General features: G+C 40.5%; 1 protein-coding gene across 33 annotated transcripts in view; it reads left to right on the top strand.

Moving 5' to 3' along the window:
• nrxn1 (neurexin 1) overlaps positions 1-27,627 on the top strand; it is a 1,413,544-nt gene that overhangs the window by 539,338 nt on the left and 846,579 nt on the right. For 27 of the 33 annotated variants that reach the window (XM_033025243.1, XM_033025244.1, XM_033025241.1 and 24 more), the window contains 3 exons: positions 10,102-10,403; positions 15,185-15,208; positions 16,192-16,353. In XM_033025243.1, coding sequence (XP_032881134.1) covers positions 10,102-10,403; positions 15,185-15,208; positions 16,192-16,353 — 488 coding nt within the window. The remainder of the gene's footprint in view (positions 1-10,101; positions 10,404-15,184; positions 15,209-16,191; positions 16,354-27,627) is intronic. The other 6 variants (XM_033025251.1, XM_033025256.1, XM_033025273.1 and 3 more) reach the window with 1 other exon arrangement.

The following is a 27,627-nucleotide window of genomic DNA, read 5'->3' on the forward strand; positions in this document are numbered from 1 at the left end:
ATAAGTCATTTAACTTCATAAAAAGTACTTTATTAAGATTACATACAGTGACCATGGAGTTAGCCTACGTAAGGTTCCGCATCTTAGATCAAACTGAAGTTTAGCTAATTGCAAACCACTAGATGGCATAGTGGAAACGCGGCACGGATCAAGGATCGGGTCGGCAATAGGAAAACCAGGTATGGATCAAATCAGCAATAGTGATTGATCTGCATTAGCTACCCATTTTTATCTCACTGTGTTCTGTCCTCACCTCCCGCAAAAATCTTTGAGTTGATCATCTTTTTTTAGTTTAGAGATACAGCGCGGAAACAGTCCTTTCAGCCCACCGAGTCCGCACCGACCAGCGATTCCCGCACATTAACTCTATCCTACACACACGAGGGACAATTTATATTTGTATCGTCAATTAACCTGCTAACCTGCACTGCTTTTGAGTGTGGGAGCAAGCACTGTAAGGCAGCAACTCTACCATTGTGCCACCTTGATTTAATTAATTTTCTTCATATGGATATGAGTTGATTACTCATTGTATTAACTTCTTTCCCAATTTATTAAATTTGTGCTGCGTTTAAGACGTCTAAAATCCTTTAGTTTTAGAATTAGATGCTGCTTATAACTATTTATATTATTTTTGTGTTATATACTGGTCACACCTATTCACGGCCTTAAGTGTACATGCATAGCATCATTTTAACTGGTTAGCATTTCATATAATTCAGTTACAAAAGAGTAAACTCCCAAACTGAAACTCTGTGTGAGCCACCATAAGGCTTCCTGTTCAAATTCAAACTTACAACTTGTTTTTTCTTTTGCTCCTGCGAAGAATTAATGCAATGGCATGTGGAATCCAACTATTTGTATTTTGTCAATGTTGTTATATCTGTAGTACAGAAGAAAATTGGGAATAGTAGATTCACATTGGAATTTTGGGCCAGACTTTCCTGGCCATTGTACATCACACAAACATTCTCTCCCAACCCCACCTACCTGTACCAGATTTGAACAAGTTGGCTCATTGCACCCGACAAATATTTGGAGAGGCAGACTCTTTCCGAGTGTTCAACCAGATTCAGGCATCGAGCACTGTACACAACTCTCAGACCACTGCCAAACCTTGGCAGTTCAACAGTTGTAAAAGTCTTTGTAATTATTTTAAGTGCCGCTGATAGAGATGAACAAATTAAGGAGATGCAAGTGATTAATAAAATGACAACTATTCTTAAAAAATGAAACTTATTAAATGCCCATTACAATCTCCATGAATGATAAAGATTGAAAGAAAATTGAATGGAATGAATTGTGAAACATTGAACATTCCCCTTAGTTTTTCCATATTCCTGGAGCCCCTATTCAAATGAATGGGATTTCAATGTCAGACCTCTCTTGCGTAAAGTCAACGTCCGGATACAAAGTGCATTTAAACCCTCTTTTCAAAACTGCTTCAGTGGACTGTCAGTGCTTTATGGCCCAATGGTAGAAGCTGTGTGTACATTGGGTCGACAGGCATGTCTGCATTAGACCACAATTTCTGGAGCTAATTTTGTGATATGTATTCCTTGATCCAAACTATGAACCATGTTAGAAGGTTTTTCTGTTAACTCAAAATTGGGTAATGTCAGTGAATAATTATTTTTCATCTTGTCATAATTCATGTTACTGGAAAATGATCAATACATGATCATGAAAGACCTTAGAATAATTGATGAATTGGTGCTTACAAATGGCATCTACACCTGTTCCAGCCTTTGGGACTAGCAGAGTTCCCAGAGCATCCCACCCAGATATGAAACCTATGCAATAGGTGATATCAGTAATATCTTTGATAGACTTGAAAGTGAAAGTGAAAGTGACAACTCATTAGGTAGAATTTTGACACCAACCTAGGTTGAAATGCTAACCTGATCTCTGCTGATGTACATACTCTGCAGGAATCCCTACTCATACCACTTTAATCACCCTTTTTTAGATGCAGCACAGAAACAGGGCCTTTGGTGCATTGGGTCCACGCCAACCAGCATTCCCCGAACACTAGCACACCAGGGCCAATTTACAATTTTTACCAAAGCCAACTAACTTACAAACCTGTACATCGTTGGAGTGTAGGAGGAAACCATAGCTCCCAGAGGGAGCTTTCACGGGGAGAAAGTATAAACTCCGTACAGACAACACCTGTTGTCAGGATCGAACCCAGATCTCTGGCGCTGTGCCACCATGCCGCCCGGTTGAATAACTGTCCCTTAACATGGCTGTGCTATTAACTTCAACCACTTCACATTGTAGCTCGGTTTACACTCTAACATATATCTGGTAAAACAATTTTTTGTGATTTAAAAAAAAACTTTATTATTGGATTTTAGTCTTGTGATTATTAGTTTTTGTTTTCTCACCTGCAGATGTATCCCTGCATCTATCCTAACTACTTGTAAGCTCTTTTAATAGTTCATACTTTAATCTTCTAGTGAAAAGAGCCGGAATACATTTGACGATGTGTTTTTCTTTTTCTGATTAATTTCACAATGATTTTCCAGGATAACCTTTAATTTACTGGATGTCACTCTAAATCAATATCCAACCAAATGAAAAGCTGTAATGTCTGCTGCAAGGATTGGTACTTAAAAGAGTGAAAGGGTTTGATAGTCCAGACTTAACTAGATTCCATTTTCGGGGGCAAAAGATAAGAGGTCATAAATACAGTAAAACTCCAATAATTTTCAGCCAACTATTTATAAATGTCAAAATCTAACCATTTGGAAATCTTATAAAAACCTCCAAGGATTTGTTGAGCTGATTAGTCTGTGTGATGTGTGGGTTGAATTTTTGCATGGACTGTGACCAGTAGAGCCAGAATTTTGCCATCCTTTTTTTGGATCCTTTTGAATCCTTTTTTTCAAGATTTCACCAGGATAAATTGCCTAAATCAGCCTTTTTTTTGCCATTTTACTTAAAATTGTGCTATTTCTCTTGTTGTAACGTGATTACAATGACGTTTTCTATGTTAACATGTTAATATTAATGTTATTATCAACGTGTTATCATAGTATAACTTACAAGAAAACTTCCACCACCGGTGCAAAACCAGGCCACCACCGACGGTCATTCATTCGTTCGTGCCGCTGCCCACTGGTTTACTTTTCTCCAAGATCTATTTAAGAAAGAAGTGCAGATGCTGGACAATCCGAAGGTATACAAAAAATGCTGGAGAAACTCAGCGGGTGAGACAGCATATATGGAGAGAAAGAATAGATGACGTTGCGGGTTGAGATCCTTCTTCAGACTGATGTGTGTGTGGTGGGGGGCGAGAAAAAAAATGGAAGATGCGGAGACAGTAGGACTAGAGGAGAGCTGGGAAGGGGGAGGAGGGAGAAGACAAGGGCTATGTAAAATTAGAGAAGTCAATGTTGATACCGCTGGGATGTAGACTACCCAAGCGAAATGCCCAAGCTTGTCTTCTCACTACATTTACTGCTGGCTCCAGTCGCTAATCTGAGATTTCAAATGATCTGTGCAAGGCATTCATTGATGCTGGAATTCCACTGTGGAAATTGGAAAACAAATCTCTCAGAGGTTTTTTTTAGAGAAATAGACAAAGGAACATATACCAAGCGAGTCATCATTACGGAAACATTATGTTGACAGCAACTGTAACATTGTTGTACAGAAAATTAGAGATGAAGTTGCATGCAACAAAATATGAATCTCAATAGGCGAGACAACCAATGCTGTGGGGAGATATGTTGCCAATGTGGTTATCGGTACACTGGAGACAGGTCAACCATCAAAGGAGTATTTGTTGACATCGGAAGTATTGGATAAGTCAAGCAGCTCAACTATTGCTCAATTGTTTACATCTTCACTTGCTGTACTTTGGCCAGAAGGTATAAAACATGAGAATATTCTTCTGTTGGTAACTAAGTTTTTTTCCCCAAAATGTTGCATTAGCTTAGCTCAAGGACTTCATAGAATTGGCAAGCAAATACGTAGCTTGTTTCCAAATGTTAATCGACTAGTTTCCAATGTCAAGACAATCCTCAGAGCTTCCAATTTTGCAAACTTCCCACAAGCTATCACTTCCCTTGAGAAACGTGGCGAAACATTAGTGAATAACGTGCTGGTTTTCAACAAAGTAACTGACAATATTCGTGAAGTTCTTGGCGATGTAGGTAAAGACATACACGGAAATTGTGAGTGATTTTAGCTAACAAAGATCTTGAAGAAATACAAAACATAGCTAAAGTTCTCAAAGGTAGTTGCAATGCACAAGATATCAACATGAATATAGAGTCGGTATGCACCAGTGACCTCAGCTGGGGTAGAATTAAGTTTTTCACAACTGAAGCATATTCTGTCTGACAGACGGCATAGATAATTTGAAAAAAAATATGCTAGTAATTATGTGCAATCAGGCAACTTTGGTCATTTAATGAAATATACCATTATAATTATTATTTTTAACCATATTTTGTTGGTGGAAATAAATGCCTTTTTATGCCATTTTTTGGCATAAATAGCTTTTTCGTGCCTATATTGTAATTTTATTATGCCTGTTTGCCTGCCTATTTCAGAGTTTTTTATTGCCTAAACATCCTGGTTCTAGTGATCAGTGTAACACAATCTGTAGCTAACATTTCATTGAGCTTGCCAGTAACAACTGTAATGCAAACCTACCTTTTTATCAAATCAAAGTTTTTGTTTTAATTTAGTACATAAAATATCATAATTTACTAACAGGAAAGATATGATGCATTGTCATAAGAGTCTGGTAATCTGGCATCCTCAGATGTTCTTTGTTGCCGGTCTGGCAGATTTTTTGATTTATTGCTAATTGTTTCAAGTTATACAACAACACCAATCATAATTTCCATCTATTAAGATACAACAGGACATTATAGTAAATATTCTAATGAATATAGTGAGGTTAAAGATTCTAATGAATATAGTGAGGTTAAATCTAGTGAGTTTACAGGGAACACAGGAACCAAGGCCCCAGTGAGTTTAAAGGGAGTGCAGGCCACAGAGTTCTGTGTTGTTAGTGATATAGCACGGAAATAGGCCCTTTGGCCCACTGATTCTGCGCCGATCAGTGTTCCCCAAACATTAACAATATCTGCACACACTAGGGACAATTTACATTTATACCAAGCCAATTGGCCTACATACATGTACATCTTTGGAATGTGGGAGGAAACTGAATATCTTGGAGAAATCCCATGCTGGCCACGTGGAGAATGTATAAACCCCCATATATATAGCACCCTTAGTCCAGATCGAACCCACATCCTTGTCGCTGAATGGCAGCAACTCAACCGCTGCTCCACCGTCACCGTGTTCAAAGGGAATGTTGGAAACAGGTCAAAATAGTGTCGAAAATTGGGTTTTGGTGGTTTTGAGGGGAGCATTAGGAATGCGGCTCAAGATCTTCAAGGAATGCACAGGAAATAGGGCCCAAATGTGACTAAAGGAAGCCTGGAAGACAGGGCGACAATCAGATTAAAGAGAGTGTTAGAAATAGGGTCCTAGTGAAACAACTGCCAAACTAACAGTATTTCCAAACAACGATAGTAGATTATCAGAGTTTTGCTGTTTTGTGATTGGAATGATTCCAAGTGGTAAACTCACTGGGTAATTAGATCTTTACTTGGTTTATTACCATCGGGCGTTTGCATTAATTCATTGCTGAAGTGAACTAATTGCACACTATTCACTGATACAGATTGCAAGAGTACTTGCAAATGTGCATAAATGTCCCACTATTGATCTTTCATTTCGTTCTCCAATAAAATCTCACCAACATCAGGATTGCTATTATGAATCCCAGCTGAATGCAAAGATAATTAGTAACAAAGGCCCATGAATTTAAGTAGCAACGACGGCAAAAGGAAGCTGCCAATTGTGCTTTAACACTATTGATGAATTGAATCACTTTAAATGTAAATCAACCTGTTTACACTTGAATATTCCCAGCAATACTGATGTGATTTGACAATGGTATTGTATGAACTGTAAATATGATTAGGAAACACCCATTTCTTTATTGCAGATGTTTGGCGCTTTTGGTCACTAGCGTACTCATGTAAGACATGATTCGACTGCAAGGCATGCAAAACAAAAGTACATGTGACAATAATAAACCAATGCCAATACCAATACCAGTGATAGGCATCGACATGAATGGAAGTCACTCATTATTGCCATCTCTCATTGTTTCCGTCTATTTTAGTCTGGTCCTATTTAGGAGATAAAAACAACAAAGCATATTGTCCATGTGATGAATATGTCGTGATTGTATTCAGAGATACTTTGACACCATGAAATTATATTTAACAGACATCCTTTATCTTTACTGGAATAGAGAGATAATAAATTACCTCACATCTTCGTTGGACTAAAGCAGATAGAAATGGAGATTGTTATATTCAATGGATTTTTACTGCATATATGAAATATGAAACACTGCTGTTCATACTTCTGCATTAAAAGCATCTCCCATTCTTCATTAATTTCTGATAAAAATCATCATAACCCTTCTCAATTTCTACGGTACCCGAGAATGTCATACAACAATCATCTGAGTATTTGCACAGAGATGTAATCACCGGTTAACTTGATCAAATGGAGAAAATCTTAACATCTGATTGTGTAACTTATAGTGGAATGGTTAATCAATCAATATATACCTTATATGCATTCATTACTAAGAAGAACTTTATGAAGTAACATTGTTCGCAGTATACCAATTGTGCTCAAGCAATTTTCTCTAAGTTTCTTCAGAAAATCTGTACATCAAAACCAAAACATTTCTCTAGTTCATGCCGCACTCTTATGACCTTTATTATTGGCATGGTGGTGCAATGGTGGGTGGCATGGTGGTGCAGTGGTAGAGTTGCTGCTTTATAGTGCCATAGACACGGGTTTGATACTGTGCCAAGCCAATTGTCTGATGTAGCTGTCAATGCAACAGCAGTGACTGCATTTCAAAAATAATTTAGTCAGATTGTGCACTCTTCCCCCCACCACCCTATCTAATATTGCCTGAAATCACCACACATATTTATGTCATCAGGGAAGGGGGAATACAAGTTAAAGTAGAGAACAGAAGTAAGCAACTCAGTTCTTGCATTTATACTCCAGATAACCACAATTGTCTTTCCTTATCCAATTCTATCAGAATAACAGCATCTCTGGAGAACATGGATTGGAACGTCACCTATCCATGCTCTCCAGAGATGCTGTGTGACTTGCTGAGTTACCTCAGCAATTTGTGTCTTTTTGAGTAATCCAGCATCATCAGTTCCTTGAAGAGTTCCGAACCATGAAGCCAGAGTAAGGAATGAAGGTGGAAAGGGAGCGAGAGGGTAGGAATGGGTGCGAGTCTGGGTGAGGCATATGAGAAAGAGGGCAATAAAGGAAGGGGAGGGGACAAGAGGGGGTGTTGTGCAATTACGTACACTTGGAGAATTCAACGTTCACACCGTTGGGTTGTAAGATACTTATGGAGGATGTTTGGGCATCTTACAACTCAACTCTTCAATCGTTTTATCTCACATAGAATCTTACTTCTGTATTTAAATCTCTGGCCTATGTCCTATCAAAACTCCCCCTCATATGTATTCACCTATTACTCGCCAGGTTTTGTCCTGAGTTACTCTTGCATATTGTGTGATTTTTGGTTGGTTATTCCTCGGCCCTCGTCTCTGAAGAGAGAAGCATCTCTGATACGTATCCTTGTTAGTGTGAAGGATCCCAACCACCAATGTCGTGGTTTCAACCAGCCCAAGTCCTCGGCGTGCACGCGGGGGACCTTTTCCAAAAGCGCCCTGTCACAACCCTGCCCCAGCTTCGCAGGCTGTAAAAGCTATGTATCGTCTATTTATTTTTTAACATTATGCATCCTTTAAGAACTATTAACATAGAAATAACATCACACACAATTAAATAAATGTAATTTACCTTTCTTTTGCTACATATCTATAACCCTGCAACCCACATCAAGTCTTGCATGTTGCTAGATCTAAGAAGGGACCTCATCAAGGTTGATCTCTGTTGTTGTGCTCCATAAATTCAGAACCTCTCAATGAAAGTAGGATTTCCACCTCTGACGGCACACAAACATAAATCCCAGCTTAACTTAATTTACCACCGATAGCAGGGTTATTAGTTCTCTTTAAGGAGCCTTGAATGTCCTGACAATATGAAATTGTTATTTTTCTATTACTTATGCAGTGGAAATTATTAATGTATTTTCACCTTTACTCTTAAAAAATAGCTTCAACTTACCCAGGATGTGTTATTTTGGGCTTCATATGAGAAATTTCAGCTAATTGCGCAATGGGTAATTTACCTAAACGTTATAAAAGTATGTACACAGCAAGTATGACTGCACAATATTTTAGACTCCCAGCAAGCATAAACTTCATGCTCATTTTTGTGTCTTGAATTATGACCATCCTTAAAAGCTATTGAATTGGTTGTGCCTTGAACCACTACAAATCCTCTGGTAAAGGTACTCCCTCAACGTTGTGTGTGGAGAGTTCCAGGTTTTAGCCTCAGCAGCGGTGAAAGAATAGTGATATATCTACCAGTCAGGATGTTATGTAACTTGGAGAGAAGCTTCGAAGTGGTAATGGTCTCTCGTACCTGCCACCCTTGGTATTTATGGTGAAAGAGTCCTCAGGTTTTGGAAATACTTTCAAAGACGAGTAATTGCAGTACCATTGAAGCAGGAGTGAATAGCTGTGATGACACAAGAAAGTGCTGAACCTTGAGCAAAAAAACAAGGTGCTGGGAGAACTCAGCGGGTCAGGTGGTCTTCAGCACCTCCTATGCCACTTGGGTAACTTACAACTCAATGGTCTGAATATTTTCCAACTTCAACTAATTTTGCCCCCCAACGCTGAACCTATCCCCTGCCCTAAACCCTTCCCCTGATGCGCACACATTTTTACCAGCATCTCCCACAACCCTAGTCACCCTGCTCCTTTCCTTTTCCCTTCTCTGTACACTCATCTCCCATGCCTAATTGCCTTTTATTCCATCTCTTTCCCCCCCATGCTTTTCCCTTTCCACCCATATCCCTCCAACTGGCTTTATATTTCACTCCCCCTCTTTCCTTATCTTCCTTATTTTGTTTCCTCTTGACCTCTAGCCTTTGTCACATACTCCACCCATCTGCCAGTCAACCACTCCCCCCCCCCACCCCCCTTCCTCACCTGCATCCACCTATCACTTGCCAGGCCTTGTCCTACCCCTATTTTTGCTGCTTTCTCCCCCTTATCCAATCAGTCCGAAGATGGATCCCGACCTGAAATGCTGACTGTCCATTCCGTCCACAGATGCTGCCTGACCTGGTCAGTTCTTCCAGCACTTTGTGAATAGTTGTTATGATAGTTTGGGCATTGTTAGACAGGTTGTTTTATCATGTATTCTATCATACTACTTAATGGTTGTTGGCACAGCACTAGCAACTAGTAGCCTGTGTTGGTGATGCAATAATATTTTGCGTATAAAGTGGTGGTTAAATTTCAGAAGCATGGTCTTCAAAAAATTGTTTGTTGATTTAGTAAATGTAGCTCTAGTAGGTCATAACATTATGGCTGAATCAGACACAAATTCTCTTGTGTTCTTTCTCATTATGAGATATGAGAGGTCAATGAAAGCCAGAAGGATTTCCAAAGGCTTGAATGTTAAGTAGCATTTCAGTGTGGACTTTTTTTGTGATTTAGTACATTTTAAGTGGTTTTTAAGGCAAGGGAGATGAATGGCATTTGCAGTTTCCTGTTCTGAAATGATTTTTTAATATCAGAAATATCATCCAGAGATCAAGCTAATAACTCTAATGTCAGAATTGTTCAAATCTTATGATAGAATTACAAACAAAATAATGCATGTAATGGAATTTCTTGTAAAAGATTTTCTCTGTGAAATTCATTTTGGAATTAAAAGGTGAATATGTTATTTTATGAGACTGAATGTTTAGTCTGAATATCCCGCAATGCTTTTCATCGTAGATCAATTTTTTTGCATTTTATGTAGTAGGTGTGCTTTTGTTGCTTATTGAGTAGAATGTCTTAACATATATCATTCCTTATTTGTGTTTTTCAGGAAGAGAAGAATTTGTTGCAACCTTTAAAGGATCTGAATACTTCTGCTATGACTTGTCGCAGAATCCAATCCAGAGCAGCAGCGATGAAATAACATTATCATTCAGAACCCTTCAAAGAAATGGTCTGATGCTTCATACAGGGAAATCTGCAGATTATGTAAATCTGGCTTTGAAAGATGGTGCAGTCTCACTGGTCATTAATTTGGGGTCAGGAGCGTTTGAAGCTTTGGTGGAACCTGTGAATGGAAAATTTAATGACAATGCCTGGCATGATGTGAAAGTAACCCGGAACCTTCGTCAGGTAACAGTACAAAGGGTAATGTGGAAAATATGGGACCAGTTTTTATTTTGTGTGTGGCATAAAAATGAATTTTATTGCACACATTTACAACTTAATTATCCCAAACTAAATATAATTAAATTTATTTCTATTTTGACTTCAAATGAATTGGATATGACAAATTGTTAGCTATGATTTTTTTTCTTCAATTTTCAAGCTAGTCACTTTATAATACCCAAACAAATGCAGATCCAGAGCTACACTAGTGGTTAGAAGATCAGTGTAACGTGTCAAAAGCTGATTCATGTTGATTTATGTAAAACTGGGGAAAAAATCAATAAGAGATGAAGATGGACCCGATGTGTGGATTTTACACAAGATGTTTACACATTGCACATGAGCTGATAGAAACCAGATTCTTTAGATTCTGGAAATCGAAAATAAAAATGGAAATACTCAGCAGGTTGGGCTGTATCTGTGGGTAGAAAAAAGAGTTAACACTTAACACAGATTGAAGTTTGTTCTTCAGAACTGGGAAGGGGACAAAAGGAGCTTGTTAAACTGCAAGGAGGGTGGGGGAAGGGGGTGACTCCAATAGGGTTAAACCAGGGTGGCCAGGGAGATGAACAATAATCAGAATCATTTAAGACATTTCCACCCGCTCCCGACAACACTCCCAGCAGCTCAACAAGCTTATTTTGTCCCATTCCCAGCTCTGAAGAAGAGCCACACCCACTCAGTGGAAATCTAGAGATGGGCACCTAGCATCACGGGGGACAACCAGAACTGCACACAAAAATTCAAATGCAGCTGAACCAAAGTCCTATAAAGCTGCATCATGACTTCCTCACTCAATACTCAATGCCCCAACCTATGAGAGGAAGCATACCATATGCTTTCTTTACCATTCTATCTACTTGTGTTACCACTTTCAGGGTGTTATGGACTTGGATCCCAAGTTCCCTCTGTATATTAATGCTGTTCATTGTCATGCCATTAACTGTATATTTTCCCCTTACATTTGACCTCCCTAAGTGCAACACCACACACTTGCTCAGATTAAACTCGATCCATCTGCAGAACTCCATTGGTCAGTGATCTCCAGCCTGAATATTGTCCTTCCACTACAACCCACTGTCTTCAATCAGTTACCCAGTTCCGTATCCATATGCCCGTCATTGTTAATCGTGTATATCTTAATCTTCTGGAGCAGCTCTGGGGGACTTCATCAAATGCCTTACTGAAATCCATGTAAATTACATCCACCATCCCACCCTCATCGATCACCTTCTCAAAAAACTCAATCAAATTACTAAGACAAGATCGGCCGTGCACTAAGTCACACTGACTGTAGGTAATTAATCAATACTGTTCCAAATGAGATTCAATCTTCTCCCCTATTCCACCAACCACTTACCAGCCTTCTCTACTCTCCCTCACGCCTTTATAATGGCCGTGTTGCTCTCCACTCTCAGTCCTGATGCAAGCTTTAAACTAGAAACATCGACAATTCCTTCTCTCCACAGATGCTGCTCAACCCACTTAGTTTCACCAACCAATTGATTGTTGCTTCACATTACAGCATCTGCCATCTCTTGTGTCTCTGTTTAATGGCTGTTGAAATACTTTTTGAAGCATATTCCCAACTGCAATGTAGGAAATGTAAGGCACATTGTCAACATGGAACCAGTGTCAACCATACATGGTGGCCAGCAAAAAAATATTAAAAATGCTGCTAATTGATTCAAAGATAATGATACATTACATTGAGAGCAACTGTCTCAAGGTCAAAAGCATGCCAACAAACTACGTCTGAATTAGTTTAACTTCAGAGAATGGGAGTAGAAATGTCCCCTTTAATTTGTTCTAAATGTGTATTTGCAGTCATGCTTGAGTGCTGCATTCTGCATGCAATATTTAGTTCCATTGAAGTCTGTGGATATTAGGGGAAAGAAAAACAAAGTTAACATTTCAAAACAAAGACTCTTCATCAAAATCAATAAATTAACTCAGTATAAATAATGCCAGAAGAAATAAACTCAGTTGATGATGCGAAAACATAAAATTCTGGTGACTTTCAGCAAGTTACAGCATCATGTGGAAATGGAAACAGTTACAATTAAGGAACCTCCATTCATTGCTGCTAATCCTACCATGGAACCTTTATAATGTTTGCTATGTTTGCCTTTATTAAGCCCAATGTATGGGATCAACTAGTTGAAGTCTAACGTCATGAAGCATTGATGTTCCAGCTTGGAAGAAACAGCATTAAAACATTAGGATCTTTACCTTTAATAACAACTCTTTGGAAATCCCGATTAGTCACAAAGGAAACAATATTTCCTTAATGATTCTACTGACAACTTGCTGGCCCATTATGTCAAGAGTATTTAATTAATGGATGTACTGGCAACAGAACAACACAATTCGAACCTGCTACAGCTTGTTAGGCCCTGTAATGCAATAACATAAATAAATGTAGGATAATCAATAATACAATGAATTAATAATCAGTGATATACTAGGTATGTAGACCAGAATAGTACAATACCAAAGTCCGTAGTGCCATAAATACAAAGTCCACAGTAGATCATAATTGCTAAGGTTGGGGTAATAGTGCAGTGTTTAAGAGCCTGATGGTTGCTCAGAAGCTCTTCTTGAAGCTGAAAGTCACTATTTTCAGGCTCCTGTGTCACCTTCTCGATGGGAGTAGCAAGCCGAGAGTGTGGCCAGAGTCTTCTTGAGGCAGTGCCTTCTGTCATTACCTTCAACGGTGGAGAGATGAGTACCCATGACTGGGTTGTGTCTATCATTATCTGCAGCTTCCTTCAATTCCTGAGCGTTCGAGTAACTGAACAAGGCCGTGATAGTCAACTCTCTATCATTCATCTTTGAAGCTCAATAGAATATTCAACAGCATAACGAACATTTCAAGGAAGCGGAGGAGTGGAAGCGATTAATTTGTGGTTGCAACAATGTGCTAGGCCCAGGAGAGATCTTCATAGATATACATGCCCAGAAACTTGAAGTTGTTGACGCTCTTCATGTCATCGTGTTGATGAAGATAGGCTCATGGAACTTCAGCTTTCAGTTCCTGAAAACAACAATCAGCTTCTTGATGTCACTCCTGTTGTTCTGAAACCATTGAAACAGATTATCAATCTTCCTGCTGTACTCTTGACTCATCATTACCCATTATGTGTCCTTCACCAATAATATCATCTGAATTTAAAGATGGCGTTGGACCTAGCTACATTGTCATGGGTATACAGAGAGATTAGAGCACAGGATTGAGCACACAGTGATGAGGTTCTTCTGTGTTGATGGTTAATGAGGAGGAAGTGTCATTGCCAATTTATACTGGTTTTGGTCTCCATTGAGGAAGTCGAGGATCCATTTGCATAAGGAAGAGCAGTGTCCCGTTCTCTGATATGTTTAGAGGTGAGCACCAGTCAATGAACAACTACCTGATGTAAATGTTCTTATCGTCCAAGTGGTCCAGTGCATAATGGAGACCCAGCAAGATTGCATCCCCTGTTGATTTGTTGTGTTGGTAGGTGAATTGCATCATAACTCAACTCTCACAGCGCTTCACCACCACAAGGTCAGTTCCACTGTCGGTTATTGAGACATGTCCCCTTGCCCTTCAGGGGAATCTGGCAATATGGATGTCCTTTCAAAACATGCGGTACCTCAGACATTAGTAAGAGGTTGAAAAGGTCCTCAAAAATGCCAACCAATTGTTCCGCACATGTTTTAGGTCTGCTCTTGTGATGCAATGCAACTCTAAAGTGCATTGAGAAGTGTATCTTCTTAAGGATAATTCTAAGTCCTTGGTTACAGTACTCTATTTAAATTCAATTAGTCTGGAAAGGAAAGATAACTCACAACTGTTTGTTCAGCTTACAATGGTTTCCAACATCTATATCAGTAATATTAATTCCTATTTTCCTGCTTGTTACAAAATGATAATCCATTCTTCTCACATAAATCCTGTTTGCTCAGTGCAAAGGTATTAGTGGACATTGGGGATTAGATAAAAGATTACATTTACATGAAGATTGACGGTACATTTCTTAAATGCACATTTGTTACATTTTTAGTTTATTAATTTAAGTAATACTAATGACATAGACATTGTTTCATCTGGATCTGTCTTTTCTTGGGTAATAGGAATAGAATTGACCATTTGAAATGTATAAAATTCTATAGATTCAGTTTCTGTGCATTACAGAGCAGATAGAAAGCAAAACAATTCTCTTCATTCCTTTAGTTGTTTGCACTAAAGTGATTCTTAACTTCATCAATATGTGCATAGAAAGCTGAAGGCTTTCAAGGACTTTATTGGGGTTTTATGTTCAATTATTAACAAGATTACTTAAACATAAATTGATTAATAACACAAAACAAGAAATTTCTTTAAAATCTGTTCATTACAGAAATTTAAAAAAATCTAAAACAACAACAGTGAAGGTGATATTTATACTCTGTCATGGGTTCAAAGTAAGTATAGAGTCCCTGTTCATAACTAAGGTTTAGCAATATTAACATTTTAATACTGCTATTAATATTATTGATGGCATACTTGTTAGTCTGCTTTTTTCTTGTAAAATTATTTTGCCTTTCTTATATGTTACTAACATGCTTAATAACTAACATGTCATTCATGGAATGTGTCATTCTACTAACCGTTACCTTAATCAAATAATGTACTAACATGGTAGTGACCATCATATTTTAGAGTAACAATCGTTATTCTGTTCACAGTTTTAATTTCCTTTCTCCCCCCCTTCTCCGCAAAGCACGCAGGCATCGGACACGCTATGGTAAACAAACTACATTGTTCGGTAGATATCATTCTAATTGTTTCTTAGTTTGGGTTTGCCGTGTGTTTTCTTTCTTTACTGTAGACATCATTAACAAAAGAGGAACTGGGGTTGGTACTCTTCTGCTTACTTTGAAATCCTCCTTTCATCTGTTGTTGACCTTCTTTATCTGTTTCTATCAAAATCTATTCAAACCTCTTCAGGGGCATCATAAAAGTTACAAGCGGTTGCATCAAGCTGCGGTTTTCGGGGGATCAAGCTAAATGGTGGCTGGCCCTGGGTTCACTGGCTCAGCCAGTTCCTGACCATACACAATGCATGGCATGAAGACGTGGACTGGGAATGTCTGAAATGCTACATCCATACATCTGTTCTTCGTTGCAAGCAATTTTGGTGTCTTCCCCTTTCTGTTTGCTCTGCATGTGCACATCAGTTGTAAGACCTGAGTGTGCTTTTTCCAGCAGGTTATTTTTCTGCACGTTACTTTTTTTTAATATAAAAAAAAGAAAGATTAAAAAAGGCAGTTGCACGATCAAATAAAGCTAGAGCTCTGTTGGTAGTGCTTACAGTGATGACAATACAGCAGTTGCTCCTAAAAGCTTGTGCTTTGTCTGATGGGATTTATTTCAACCAGCTGCACGTTTTTAATCTTTAAACGCATATATTGGATAAACTTACTAATATTTACATTTAATTCAACTAACTTATGAAACATTCTACTAACACCGTTTTTGTGTCTGCTAAAAACAAATTTTGTTGCATTAAGAAAAATATTAATATCAGTTTTCTATTTGGCTAACATATTTTCTAAAGTAGTTTTTAGATCATTTTGGGAGGGGGATTATTGGACCACCAGATGAGAGCACTGAGACTAATCAGACATGAAAATGGGTTGCTGTCTGCAGGTCATACACAAGAACCTGAACTAAAGGTGTTTGCCTTAATATGAATATTGCATCTTTACCTTGTGTTTTGTTATGTAGGTGACAATCTCAGTAGATGGAATACTGACCACCACGGGATACACACAGGAGGATTACACCATGCTAGGCTCTGATGACTTTTTCTATGTTGGAGGCAGTCCCAGCACTGCTGATCTTCCAGGTTCACCAGTCAGCAATAATTTTATGGGTTGCCTGAAGGAGGTAGGTTCATTTTTGAATAGCAAATATTGTAGGTGGTGGGATTTAGACCCTTGGTTTTGGAAAGGTTTGTATTTTCCCCTCATTAATGTGCATACTGTTCCAGTTGAGAAGGAGGCATGTTGTGTGCATTGACATGGACCACTTTGAGGTTCTGGACCTAGTGGAAAACCAGGTCAAAGAGAATGAGTTGAATAATATATATTTCCCCCCACCATTCTCCACACAGCAGTTTGACGGAGGACAAATAAAACTCACTCAATTAAGGTAGGGAGAATCAAGCAATGAGCAACTTTTGGATTCAAATTCATGGTATCTGGTTTTAAGGCAAGTTTATTTTGTGACATATGTTACTAATTGATGCCTTTTATTCCCATCCAATTACTTTTGTAATAATTACTCGCATAGGAGAACGTGATGCCCTGATTAGAAATGAGATGAAAAGATAATGTCATGCTTGAAGCACTTAAGGGTCATTCTTCAGAGCAAATGATTAAGATTGAAAATCAACTACAGATTAAAATGCAGTCGTTGGTTATGTTGTTGACGGATTCTTGACCTATTTTCTATTGACATTTCATAAGAGCAACAGCAGAATGATTAATCTGACGGTGTTTCTAATATAGTAAACACAATTTGTTTTGAATACATCTGATAAACTGAGAAACAATATTTATTTATTAAATTGCGTGCTGGAGTTTCTTCCTCAGTCAGTAGAGCTAAGCATGCAATATAGTAGCCCATGCGCATTGTGCTCAGTACCGGCAGGTTTAGAAATAATGGAAACATAGTTTAGGTGCAAAACTTTTAAGGAGACTATCTGAAGGAAGATTCAAAATCTAGACTTCTCAGGTATTTCTTGGGTCAGGCTGATCCCCTTCAAATTGCACTAAAGCAGGCAACAGCTGTCTCATCAAACCCTGCTGCTGCATTGTGGACCACTCCATTGATGGACGATGCAGATGCCTTTAACAGAGATGCTCTCTGACCCGCTGAGATTCTCCAGGTTTTTGTGTCTATCCTGTAACATTTAACATGCACTGAACACCAGTGGATGCTGTTGTGTATGTGAGATATATGCTTGGAAATCTGTATGGTAAATTACTATTCAGATAAGATCTGTGCAAATGTTGTTAGAATAAGTCATAAATCTGCCTTGGCAATTGAAAGTATGGTTTCTATTTGATGATTTCCTATTAACAACATATACTATCTTCAGACAACGTATAATTTTAAATATATTTTTTAGAACTACATTTATGCATCTTTTGACAACCTGTCATTGAAGTTCATGATTTCTGCTAAACATGTGTATCTAAAAATTCATCCACAGACAGTGTCGTTAAACACAAAATACAGTAGTATTCATAACTGTACTCTTCCTCTAAGGTTTATTACATTGATGCCATTGGAATTGATTTTGGAGGCACTGCACTGGCATTGCTATGATATGTATACATGTGGTGTGATCACCCAAGGAATGAATATTTGCCCGGTAGAAACAAAATGCTGGTATTACTCAGCAGATCAGGCAGGTGAATATCTGCCCAACTCCTTAACTGTCGCACAGAGTTCCTCTTCTAAAATGTGGTGCCGTTGCAATCAAGAGGCAGAGAGATGCTGGGTGGGTTTTACAGGAATTGGTTCAGTGGAAAATCTGTGGAATTCCCTGCCACAGACGACTATGGAGGCGGTCAACGTATTTTTTCAAGGCAGAGATTGACAGATTCTTGATTATTACAGGTGTCAGGGGTTATGGAGTGCAGGAGAAAGGGGTTAAGAAGGAAAGATACAGTGCATTCAGAAAGTATTCAGACCCCTTCTTTTTCCACATTTTGTTACGTTACAACCTTATTTTAAAATGGATTAAATTATTTTCTTTTTTTCATCAATCTACACACAATACCCCACAATGAAGAACAAAAACAGGTGTTTAGAAATGTTTGCAAAGTAATTAAAAAGAAAGAACTGAAATATCACATTTACATAAGCATTTACAACCTTTGCTATGACACTCAAAATTGAGCTTAGGTTCATCCTGTATATAGACACACCTGTCTATATAATGTCCCACAGTTGACAGTGTATGTCAGAGCAAAAACCAAGCCATGAAAACAAAGGAATTGTCCGTAGTCCTCTGAGACAGTATTGAGTCGAGACACAGATCTGGGGAAGGGTATAAAACAATTTCTGCAGCATTGTAGGTCCCGAAGAGCAAAGTGGCCTCCATCATTCTTAAATGGAAGAACTTTGGAACCACCAGGACTCTTCATAGAGCTGGCTGCCCGGCCAAACTGAGCAATCGGGGGAGAAGGGCCTTGGTCAGGGAGGTGACCAACAACCCAATGGTCACTCTGACAGAGCTCCAGAGTTCCTCTGTGGAGATGGGAGAACCTTCCAGAAGGACAACTATATCTGCAGCACTCCACCAATCAGGCCTTTATGGTAGAGTGGCCAGACGGAAGCCACTCCTCAGTAAACGAAACATGACAGCCCGCTTGGAGTTTGCCAAAAGGCATGAGAAACAAGATTCTCTGGTCTGATGAAACCAAGATTGAACTCTTTAGCCTGAATGCCAAGCGTCATGTCTGGAGGAAACCAGGCACTGCTCATCACCTGACCAATGCCATACCTACGGTGAAGCACGGTGGTGGCAGCATCATGCTGTGGGGATGTTTTTCAACGGCAGGAACTGGGAGACTAGTCAAAATCGAGGGAAAGATGAACGGAGCAAAGTACAGAGATCCTTGATAAAAACCAGCTCCAGAGCATTCCGGACCTCAGACTGGGGCGGAGGTTCACCTTCCAACAGGACAACAACCCTAAGCACACAGCCAAGGCAACGCAAGAGTGGCTTCATGACAAGTCTGTGAATGTCCTTGAGTGGCACAGCCAGAGCCCGGACCTGAACCTGATCGAATGTCTCTGGAGGGACCTGAAAATACCTGTGTATTGACTCTCCCCATCCAACCTGACAGAGCTTGAGAGGACTGCAGAGAAGAATGGGAGAAAAGTGTGCCAAGCTTGTAGCGTCATACCCAAGAAGACTTGAGGCTGTAATCGCTGCCAAAGGTGCCTCAACAAAGTATTGAGTAAAGGATCTGAATACTTATGTAAATGTGATATTTAAGTTATTTATTTGTAATTACTTTGCAAAAAAATTTTGGACACCTATTTTTGTTTTTTTTATTATGGGGTATTGTGTGTAGATTGATGATAACAAAAAAAGAATTAAATCAATTTTTGAATAAGGTAGCAAAATGTGGAAAAATTGAAGGCGTCTGAATACTTTCTGAATGCACTGTAGATCAACCATGATTGAATACTTGATGGGCTGAATGGCTTAATTATGTTCCTAGAAATGAACAAAGTTGGAAATTAAAGACATATTGTTCATTTGCTGATAATGCCAAACCAGGAAGGTTTGTTTAGTCAAATAATGCAATATGCAAATTATAAATAAATGCAGAAAGTATTCAAGTGCTACTGAAATTTACATGTACAGTGCAAAATGGGTGACATTTGCACCATGGGAGAAATGCTTTAATACCTAATCGCATTAATGCAGCATTGTGTGTTACCATTATGCTGTTCGTGAAAAACACACAATGATCAATATCTTCTGTTATGAGTTTCCAATATAGGCATTATCTGTATCTGTTTTAATTATGTTGCATTCTATTGATTTATGATAAGTTTTCCTAGCCGGTGGTTGTAGATTAACCATACTAGTCAGCCTTTACACCACACATATTATGCATGCTGCACATTCCATATGTAGTCCAGTCCGGATTTTCATCCCTACCCCGGACTATTGATAAATGCACCATCTCACGGTCAGACTTGATGCTGACTACGCAGACGATAGCATGTAATGTTTCCTCCGCTTGTGTTACAATAAAGCCTATGAGTTGTTACTCCTGTGTATGGGTCTCATTACATAACATGGTGTCGGAAAGTTTGGACCCATTAATCGCTGAGTTTGGTTCCAGTTTGTTTTAGTCTTTTTTTTTTCCTGTTTGTTATATCGCTATGGCTGCTACGTTTCGTAAGCCTGAACAGCTTGTGTTTGATGGCGACCTCGCTGAGCGTTGACGCATCTTCGAAGAGGACTTACATCTGTGCAGCACATCATGCTGCACCGCCAGACATTCGTGCATTTATTCCCCTCAATTTGGCTGGTACAGAAGCCATTCGACGTGCACGCCGATTCCACTACGCACCAGCCCAGGTAAACCCCGCGGGTGTTCAGATTGTCCCGGCGTAATCTACAGAAGAACAAGTTCGGACAGCTGTGTTAGCTATGCACCAATCTCGTAATGGGAGCACCACAGATTTATTGCGTGCAGCCAGTGGCAAGGTGAGCCAGTCAAAGCCTATATCAGTTCTTTAAAGCACATCGCTGGCCGATGCGAGTTTGAAAACCTGTGTGATAGTCTCATTCATGACAGACGGGTATATGGTATTCTCAATGACAAGGTACGTGATGGACATATACATGATGCAGACCTCACTCTGGAAAGGGCTGAGAATCGTTGTGCCTGCTATCGATGGACTGAGTATCAACATACATTCCTCGTCGGAGTTGTCTTGTAAACACCAAGATCCCATGGCCACCCTCCTCATTAATGAAGCGAATGTTATTGCTAAACTCGATACGATAGATCGTTGCAACGTTTTATCCTTATCTGAACTCCACGGGATTCGGAATGCTAAAGTCATCAAACAAACTACTGCTAGGTTACTCCCTTTTGTGGGGGGTACGGTGCACCCTATTGGAAGAGTTTTTGTTACAGTGCCATCTAGCGTCACGTGTGAACAATCTGAGCTTCTTTAACGTCCGAGGGAAAGTGACTTCTCTGCTTGGGATTGATGCCTGTAACTGGTCACCTTTGGTACAGCGGCTCATCAACTGGCTCCACTCAACAGTTTCTCTCATCTTCAGAAAAACAGTCACAATTGAAACCGACCATCAACCACTGATCAGCATTCTGAACAAACCGACACACACTGCTCCAGCACGTCTCCAACATATGATTTTACAACTACAGAAGTATGACATTACTCTGATTTACAAACATGACAAAGACATGCACTTGGCTGACAGCTTCATTGTCATGATGGTCTCCTATGTTCAATCGTCCTATTTGGAGGACCTGGCAGCACAGACTGCTGCTGACGATACGTTGCGATTACTCTCATACAGCACTGGTGGCTGGACAAGCAATACAGACTACCACTCCTAATTCTGCCCTTCTCCATTCGTGACGAGCTAGTACTACTACAAGATGGTATTATCGTAAAGGGCCACAAAGCTGTAATTCCTTCCTCCCTATACAACAAATACTTTGATGCCATCCGTTGGGGATACCCAGGCGCAGAGGTGACTATTCTAAGAGCAAAATGCATGTTTTTTTTGCCTGGAATGAATGATTATATACATGAAAAGGTAGAGTCCTGTGCAGTGTTCAACAATTTTGCACCACACCAACAAAAGCAGCCACTTCTCTCACACCCGGTTCCCGACCTTCCATGGCCCACTGTGCATTTTTGATTGGCATGGCAAACAATACCTGGTCTTAGTCGACTCGTACTCTAGTTAGTTTGAATTTGATCTACTCCATAGCCCCACCTTCGCAGCGGTCGTCCAGAAGCTGGCACGCCATTTCTCGATCAACTGCTTTCCGACAACGGCAGTCAATTTACCAGCCAGTACTTCAAAGACTTTGCTAAACGTTGGGACTTTCGTCATATCACCAGTAGCCCCGAATACCCACAGTCAAACGGGCTGGCAGAATGTGCTGTCAGGGTGTGAAACAAGTGATGGAACGATCCCACAGAGCAGGAACAGAGATTTTCCTAGACTTCCTCAACCTGTCCCTGTCCTGGGCTCACCCGCCCAGCGCCTGATGTCAAGACAGACCCGAGCCACACTGCCTGTGGCAAAACAGACACTAGTACCGCAAGTTTGCACACCATCCAAAATCCAGTCCAAGCTACAACAAAAATGCGACGTTCAAAAAAGATGGGATGATAAGACGAGCAGACCACTTCCACCACTTCCACCAAGGGACAAGTGGTCCATCTACAAATGGAGAAGGGTCTTGACCGCCTCGGTGTAATATCTGGAACTGCTCCCGAACCACATTCATATCTGGACAGTGTCGACGGCGGCACCTATAGGTGCAATAGACAGCACATCCTGCATGTGAATGAACCAGCACCACCTCCGTACCATCCCGACCGGACAAGCATACTTCCATCCCCATCCAACGGCACCGGCCCGACCATACCACTCCTGATCTGATCGCATCGCCCACGACCACGCCATCTCGACCCCTGCCAAGGTCTCCAGTTTCATCGCCGGCTATGCTGCTTCATTCTCCTGCTCCTGTTCTACTACCAATCACATCTCCGGTGAAGTGCAAAATGCAGGACTGTACCGTACACGTGCAGATCGCACCTGCAAGCCTAACCCAAAGTACTAGGAGTGTGTTGAAATATCTTTGGTGTCATTCCCTTCAGCTTACTTATACTTATCACATGTAATCAGTGGTACATATATTTTGCATGTGATTATCATATCTATTTTATTATGGGTTAATTCCTTAAGAGGAAGGATGTCGATTAACCATACTAGTCTGCCTTTACTATATCTATCACCACACATATTATGCATGCTGCACATTCCATATTAAGTCCAGTCCAGATCTTCAACCCTACCCCAGACTATTGATAATGGCACTTCACCATCTCACATTTTCTTCTTCTTGCATATGGCGTGCACAGCCTAAAGTTGGAGGACAACTTGTTCTATTTGATCTTATTTGATTGTGCACGCCCGGTTGATTGCATTCGTCGAAACAGGGCGGATCACGTGAAGGTTGCAACCTCCCACCCCACCATCTCACGGTCAGACTTGATGCTGACTACAGAGACAATAGCATGTAATGTTTCCTCCGCTTGTGTTACAATAAAGACTATGAGTGGTTACTCCTGTGTACGGTCTCATTACACAACAGTAGTGTTTACCTCACCAAGGTTAATTTCTACAGTTTAGCCGCACAGGGTAAACCATGCACCCGGCTTTTCAAAAGGTCCAATGCAATACAAGCAACACCCCCAGTCAGAGAGCCGTGATGCTACTGAATGAATGTATGTTGCAGTGACGGGCCAGAGTGGTGCATTGCTTCCCAGGTATCAGCCCTTTTTAGTTTGGGGAAGAACCATGCCTGCAGCGGACATGTTCTTTGTGCAATGGGCGGCCACAGCCAGACACTCCTGGCAGTGACTAGAGGGTACCTATGAGGCCATGGGTGCAGTATTTGAAGGCTTGAAGAAAATTTAAACAGTAACAGTATGGCGGCACAGCGGTAGAGTTGCAGCCTTACAGCGCCAGTGACCCAGGACCCATCCTGACTACTGGTGCTGTCTGAACGGAGTTTGTGCCATCTCCCTGTGACCACGTGGATTTTCTCCAGATGCTCCGGTTTCCTCCAACATTCCAAAGATGTATGGGATTGTAGGTTAATTGGCGTCTGTAAATTGTCTCTGGTGTGTAGGATAGAACTAGCGTATGAGTGATCGCGGTTGGCGCGAACTCTGTGGGCCCAAGGGGCTGTTTCCATGCTGTGTCTCGAAGCTAAACTAAAGACACAATTTGCAGTGTTTATTCTGTATGCACCTGTAGGCTCTTCCTTGAGTTTGGCGATTTGGTGATCTCTCCAAAGTTACACTGAGCTGTAGTCCATAACAGTAGATATAAGCAGCAGCATCCAGGAAGACTATGACCCTGACCCTGACCCTGTTGTTGTTTTTGGATGCATAGAATGAATGCCATTTTATTGTCACTATACACATGTACAATGAGATTAAAAGCAGCTCCTACTCAGTGCAGACATGTAATTAGTGCAAAAAACAAAAAACAAAAAACAAAACAAAGGGGGGATAAGGTGCACAGTTCTGCGGCGCTATACACATATCTATAAAAAGACAATGGATGAATAGAGTGAATAAATAGGATTCCTATATACAGTATGGGTTATTGCACATATTAAAAATTACAGTTACAGTACAAATTACAGTAGGTGGGTAGATGGAAGCCCGGGGGTTAGGCTGTGAAGTCAGTGCATATGTTAGTTCAGGGAGGTTATGGCTTTTGGAAAGCAACTGTTCTTGAGTCTATTTGTCCTTGTTCTGATGCACCTATAGCGCCTCCCTGAGGGCAGCAGGTCGAACAGGCCAAATGCAGGATGGGAGCTGTCCTTGATGATGTTCTTCGCCCTGCTGAGGCAGCGGGAGGTGTAAATGTCCATCAGGGAGGGGAGAGGGCAGCCAATGATCTTCTGTGCTGCCCTAACTACCCTCTGAAGCCTCTCCCTGTCTGCCATGGTGCAGCTGCCGTACCATGCTGTAATGCAGTATGTCAGCAGGCTCTCAATGGACGAGCGGTAGAAGGTCAGCAGCAGGTTGGAGTCCAGGTTGTGCTTCCTGAGGACCCTCAGGAAGTGCAGCCGCTGCTGAGCCTTCTTGATGACCGCTGTGATGTTGTCTGTCCAGGAGATGTCAGCGGAGATGAGGACGCTGAGAAACCGGAAGGTGTAGACCCTCTCCACACACTCGCCGTTGATGTATAGGGGGGCTAAGTCGGTGCTGTGCCTGCTGAAGTCGACAATGAGATCTTTTGTTTTCTTGGTGTTCAGAGCCAGGTTGTTTTCTGAGCACCAGGCTGTCAACTTCAGGACTTCCTCTCTATAGGCTGCCTCGTCTCCCCTTGAGATGAGTCCGACTACTGTAGTGTCGTCAGCAAACTTGACGATGCGGTTGTTGTTGTGGGCCGGACTACAGTCGTGGGTGTAGAGACAGTATAGGAGGGGGCTTAGCACACAGCCCTGTGGGGAGCCGGTACCCCCCATTCAGGGGTGTTTAACTCCAAAAATATTGTGTAATGGAAGAACTCAGCTCAGAAAATCACCCAATTAAACCATAAATTGCTCAGGGCTTGCAACATCCTGAATATATTTTTCGACATTGAAATGCAAAGGACATTGAAGATAATAATTATGGTGGTAATCTCCATAAATTAAATAAACTAAATGTGAGAAAATGTTGGTGGGACTTGAGTTTCCTTCTGTCTTAAAACAAAAGAATTGTGAGGGAAAAAAAGAAACAAAGTGCTGGAGTAATCAACGACTCAGGCAGAATCTCTGGAGAATGCTTTTATTGTATTGCACCTTTTTAAAAGCCGGGTGCATAGTTCACCCAGTGCGGCTCAACAGTAGAAATTATTCTAGGTGAGGTAAACACTTCCAGCTAGTAAGACATATCATAAATCAATGGAACACAACACTATTAAAATTTGTATAAATAATGTCTAACATGGATAAGTGATGTTTTAGGTCTCAACCTTTCTTTAGACTGATTGTGGTGGGAAAGAAAAAGGCTGAAAGAGGTGGTGGCAGGACAAAGCCTGGTAAGTGGTAGTTGAGGTGGGGAGGGGGGTTAATAGGCAGATGGTTGAACAAACGCAAGAGATAAAAAGACAAAGTGTGAGATAAGGATAGATGGGGTATGACTTGTGAAGGAAGAGGAAGGAATGTATGTGGAAGGGAAGGGTGAATGGGAGAAATGGGTGACAGTCCAGGTGGGGCACAGGGAAGGGGGAGGAGGGAAAGATGTAGGGAGAGAAGGGGGGTAGATAATTACCTATAATTGGAGCACTCAATTTTCATACCGTTAGGTAGTAAGCTGCCCATGTGGAATATGATGTGCTTTTCCTCCAGTTTGCACTCTGGCAATTGAGGAGGCTCAGGACACAAAGGTTGGCATGGGAATGGAAAGAAAAGTTTAAATGGATAGCACCTGAGAGATCCAGCAGGCCTTGGCGGACTGAGCACAAGTGTTCAGCAAAACGGTTGCCTAGTCTTTGGTCTTGCCAGTGTAAAGGAGGCTCAATGCAGTAGATGAGGTTAGAAGAGATGCATGTGATCCTCTGTCTCACCAGGAAAGGACTGCTGGGGTCCCTGGATGGAGGTAAGGGAGGAGGTATAGGGATGGGTGTTGTTTTTCCTGTGTTTGCAGGGGAAAGTACCTGGGGAGTGGGTGGTTTAGGTGGGAAGGGATGAATGAAGACAGGAGTTGCGGAATACGCGGTTTCTACAGATGGCAGTAAAGGATGGGGATGAGAATTTGTACCAAAGCCTCATTGTTCTTTTATATCCCTTTAGATGATTCTAAGAACAGAGGATCAAAGGGAATTTTGGTTTCTTGTCCATAGATTCTTGGAGGTAGCATAACAGGTGATAAGAGACAGGATATAAGGCATGCAGGTTATTTTCTTTACGATTTGTATCATATGAATAGGGAAAACTAAAAGCATAAAACACAAGTTAGTACTGTTAAATATTTACAAAGAAGGAAGGAAATGGCAGTACTCGAAAAAGACCAGGGAAATTTATCAGGATGTTGCCAGGAATGAAAATTGTTAGCTGCAAGGAAAGTTTGGACAGGTTGGTGATATCATACTGTAGCTTCTGAAGGACGCGACTGAGCAGAGATTTAATTGAAGTATATAAAGTTGCACGGGACCATGATAAAATGAATAGGAAAATCTTATTTCCCTTGATGGTGATGTTAATAACCGGGCTTATGGTTGGAGGGTGGTAATTGGTTGGAGCTATGAAGATTTCATCTTAAGCAGATGACGGAGGTCAGGAACACACAGGAAGATTGATAGTTAAAGAACTGATTGTGCAGTCAATGTGTTTGCAACCTACAAGACTGTACTAAAAGTGGATAAATGACACTAGCCTGGATAGTTTATGTTTTGGCCAGTACATATATAAAGTCTCTTTGTATTGTGGTGAATACTATGGACTGGGTAATTCCAGATAAATATTTTAATCCAATTTGTATGAGGAGACACAAATACCAAAAATTAAAACGTGGAATTGATGTCAGAATATTTTCAAGTAAATGAGTATGAATGTCTAGCTTGTGCATTGGAAACTGAGACTGGAATGTAATCCCTTTAATTCAATCTTATTGACCATCTCAAAACAATGTGCTATATAATTGATATTCAGAGGGGCTCATTGTGAACATTAATTCTCCAGTTATTTTAGAAACAGTTATAAAATGTGATGAGGGTCGCTGGATCTTTCGGAGTGGATAAACAAACTTGAAGGACGTGTTCTTCCCAGATCTTCCTTCTACCCGACTGATATTCTTTCAACCATACTTATTCTTCTCCTTCTTCTTCTTATCGAGTCCACATAC

This window comes from Amblyraja radiata, chromosome 8 (genome assembly GCF_010909765.2).
Source record: "Amblyraja radiata isolate CabotCenter1 chromosome 8, sAmbRad1.1.pri, whole genome shotgun sequence".
NCBI lineage: Eukaryota > Metazoa > Chordata > Chondrichthyes > Rajiformes > Rajidae > Amblyraja > Amblyraja radiata.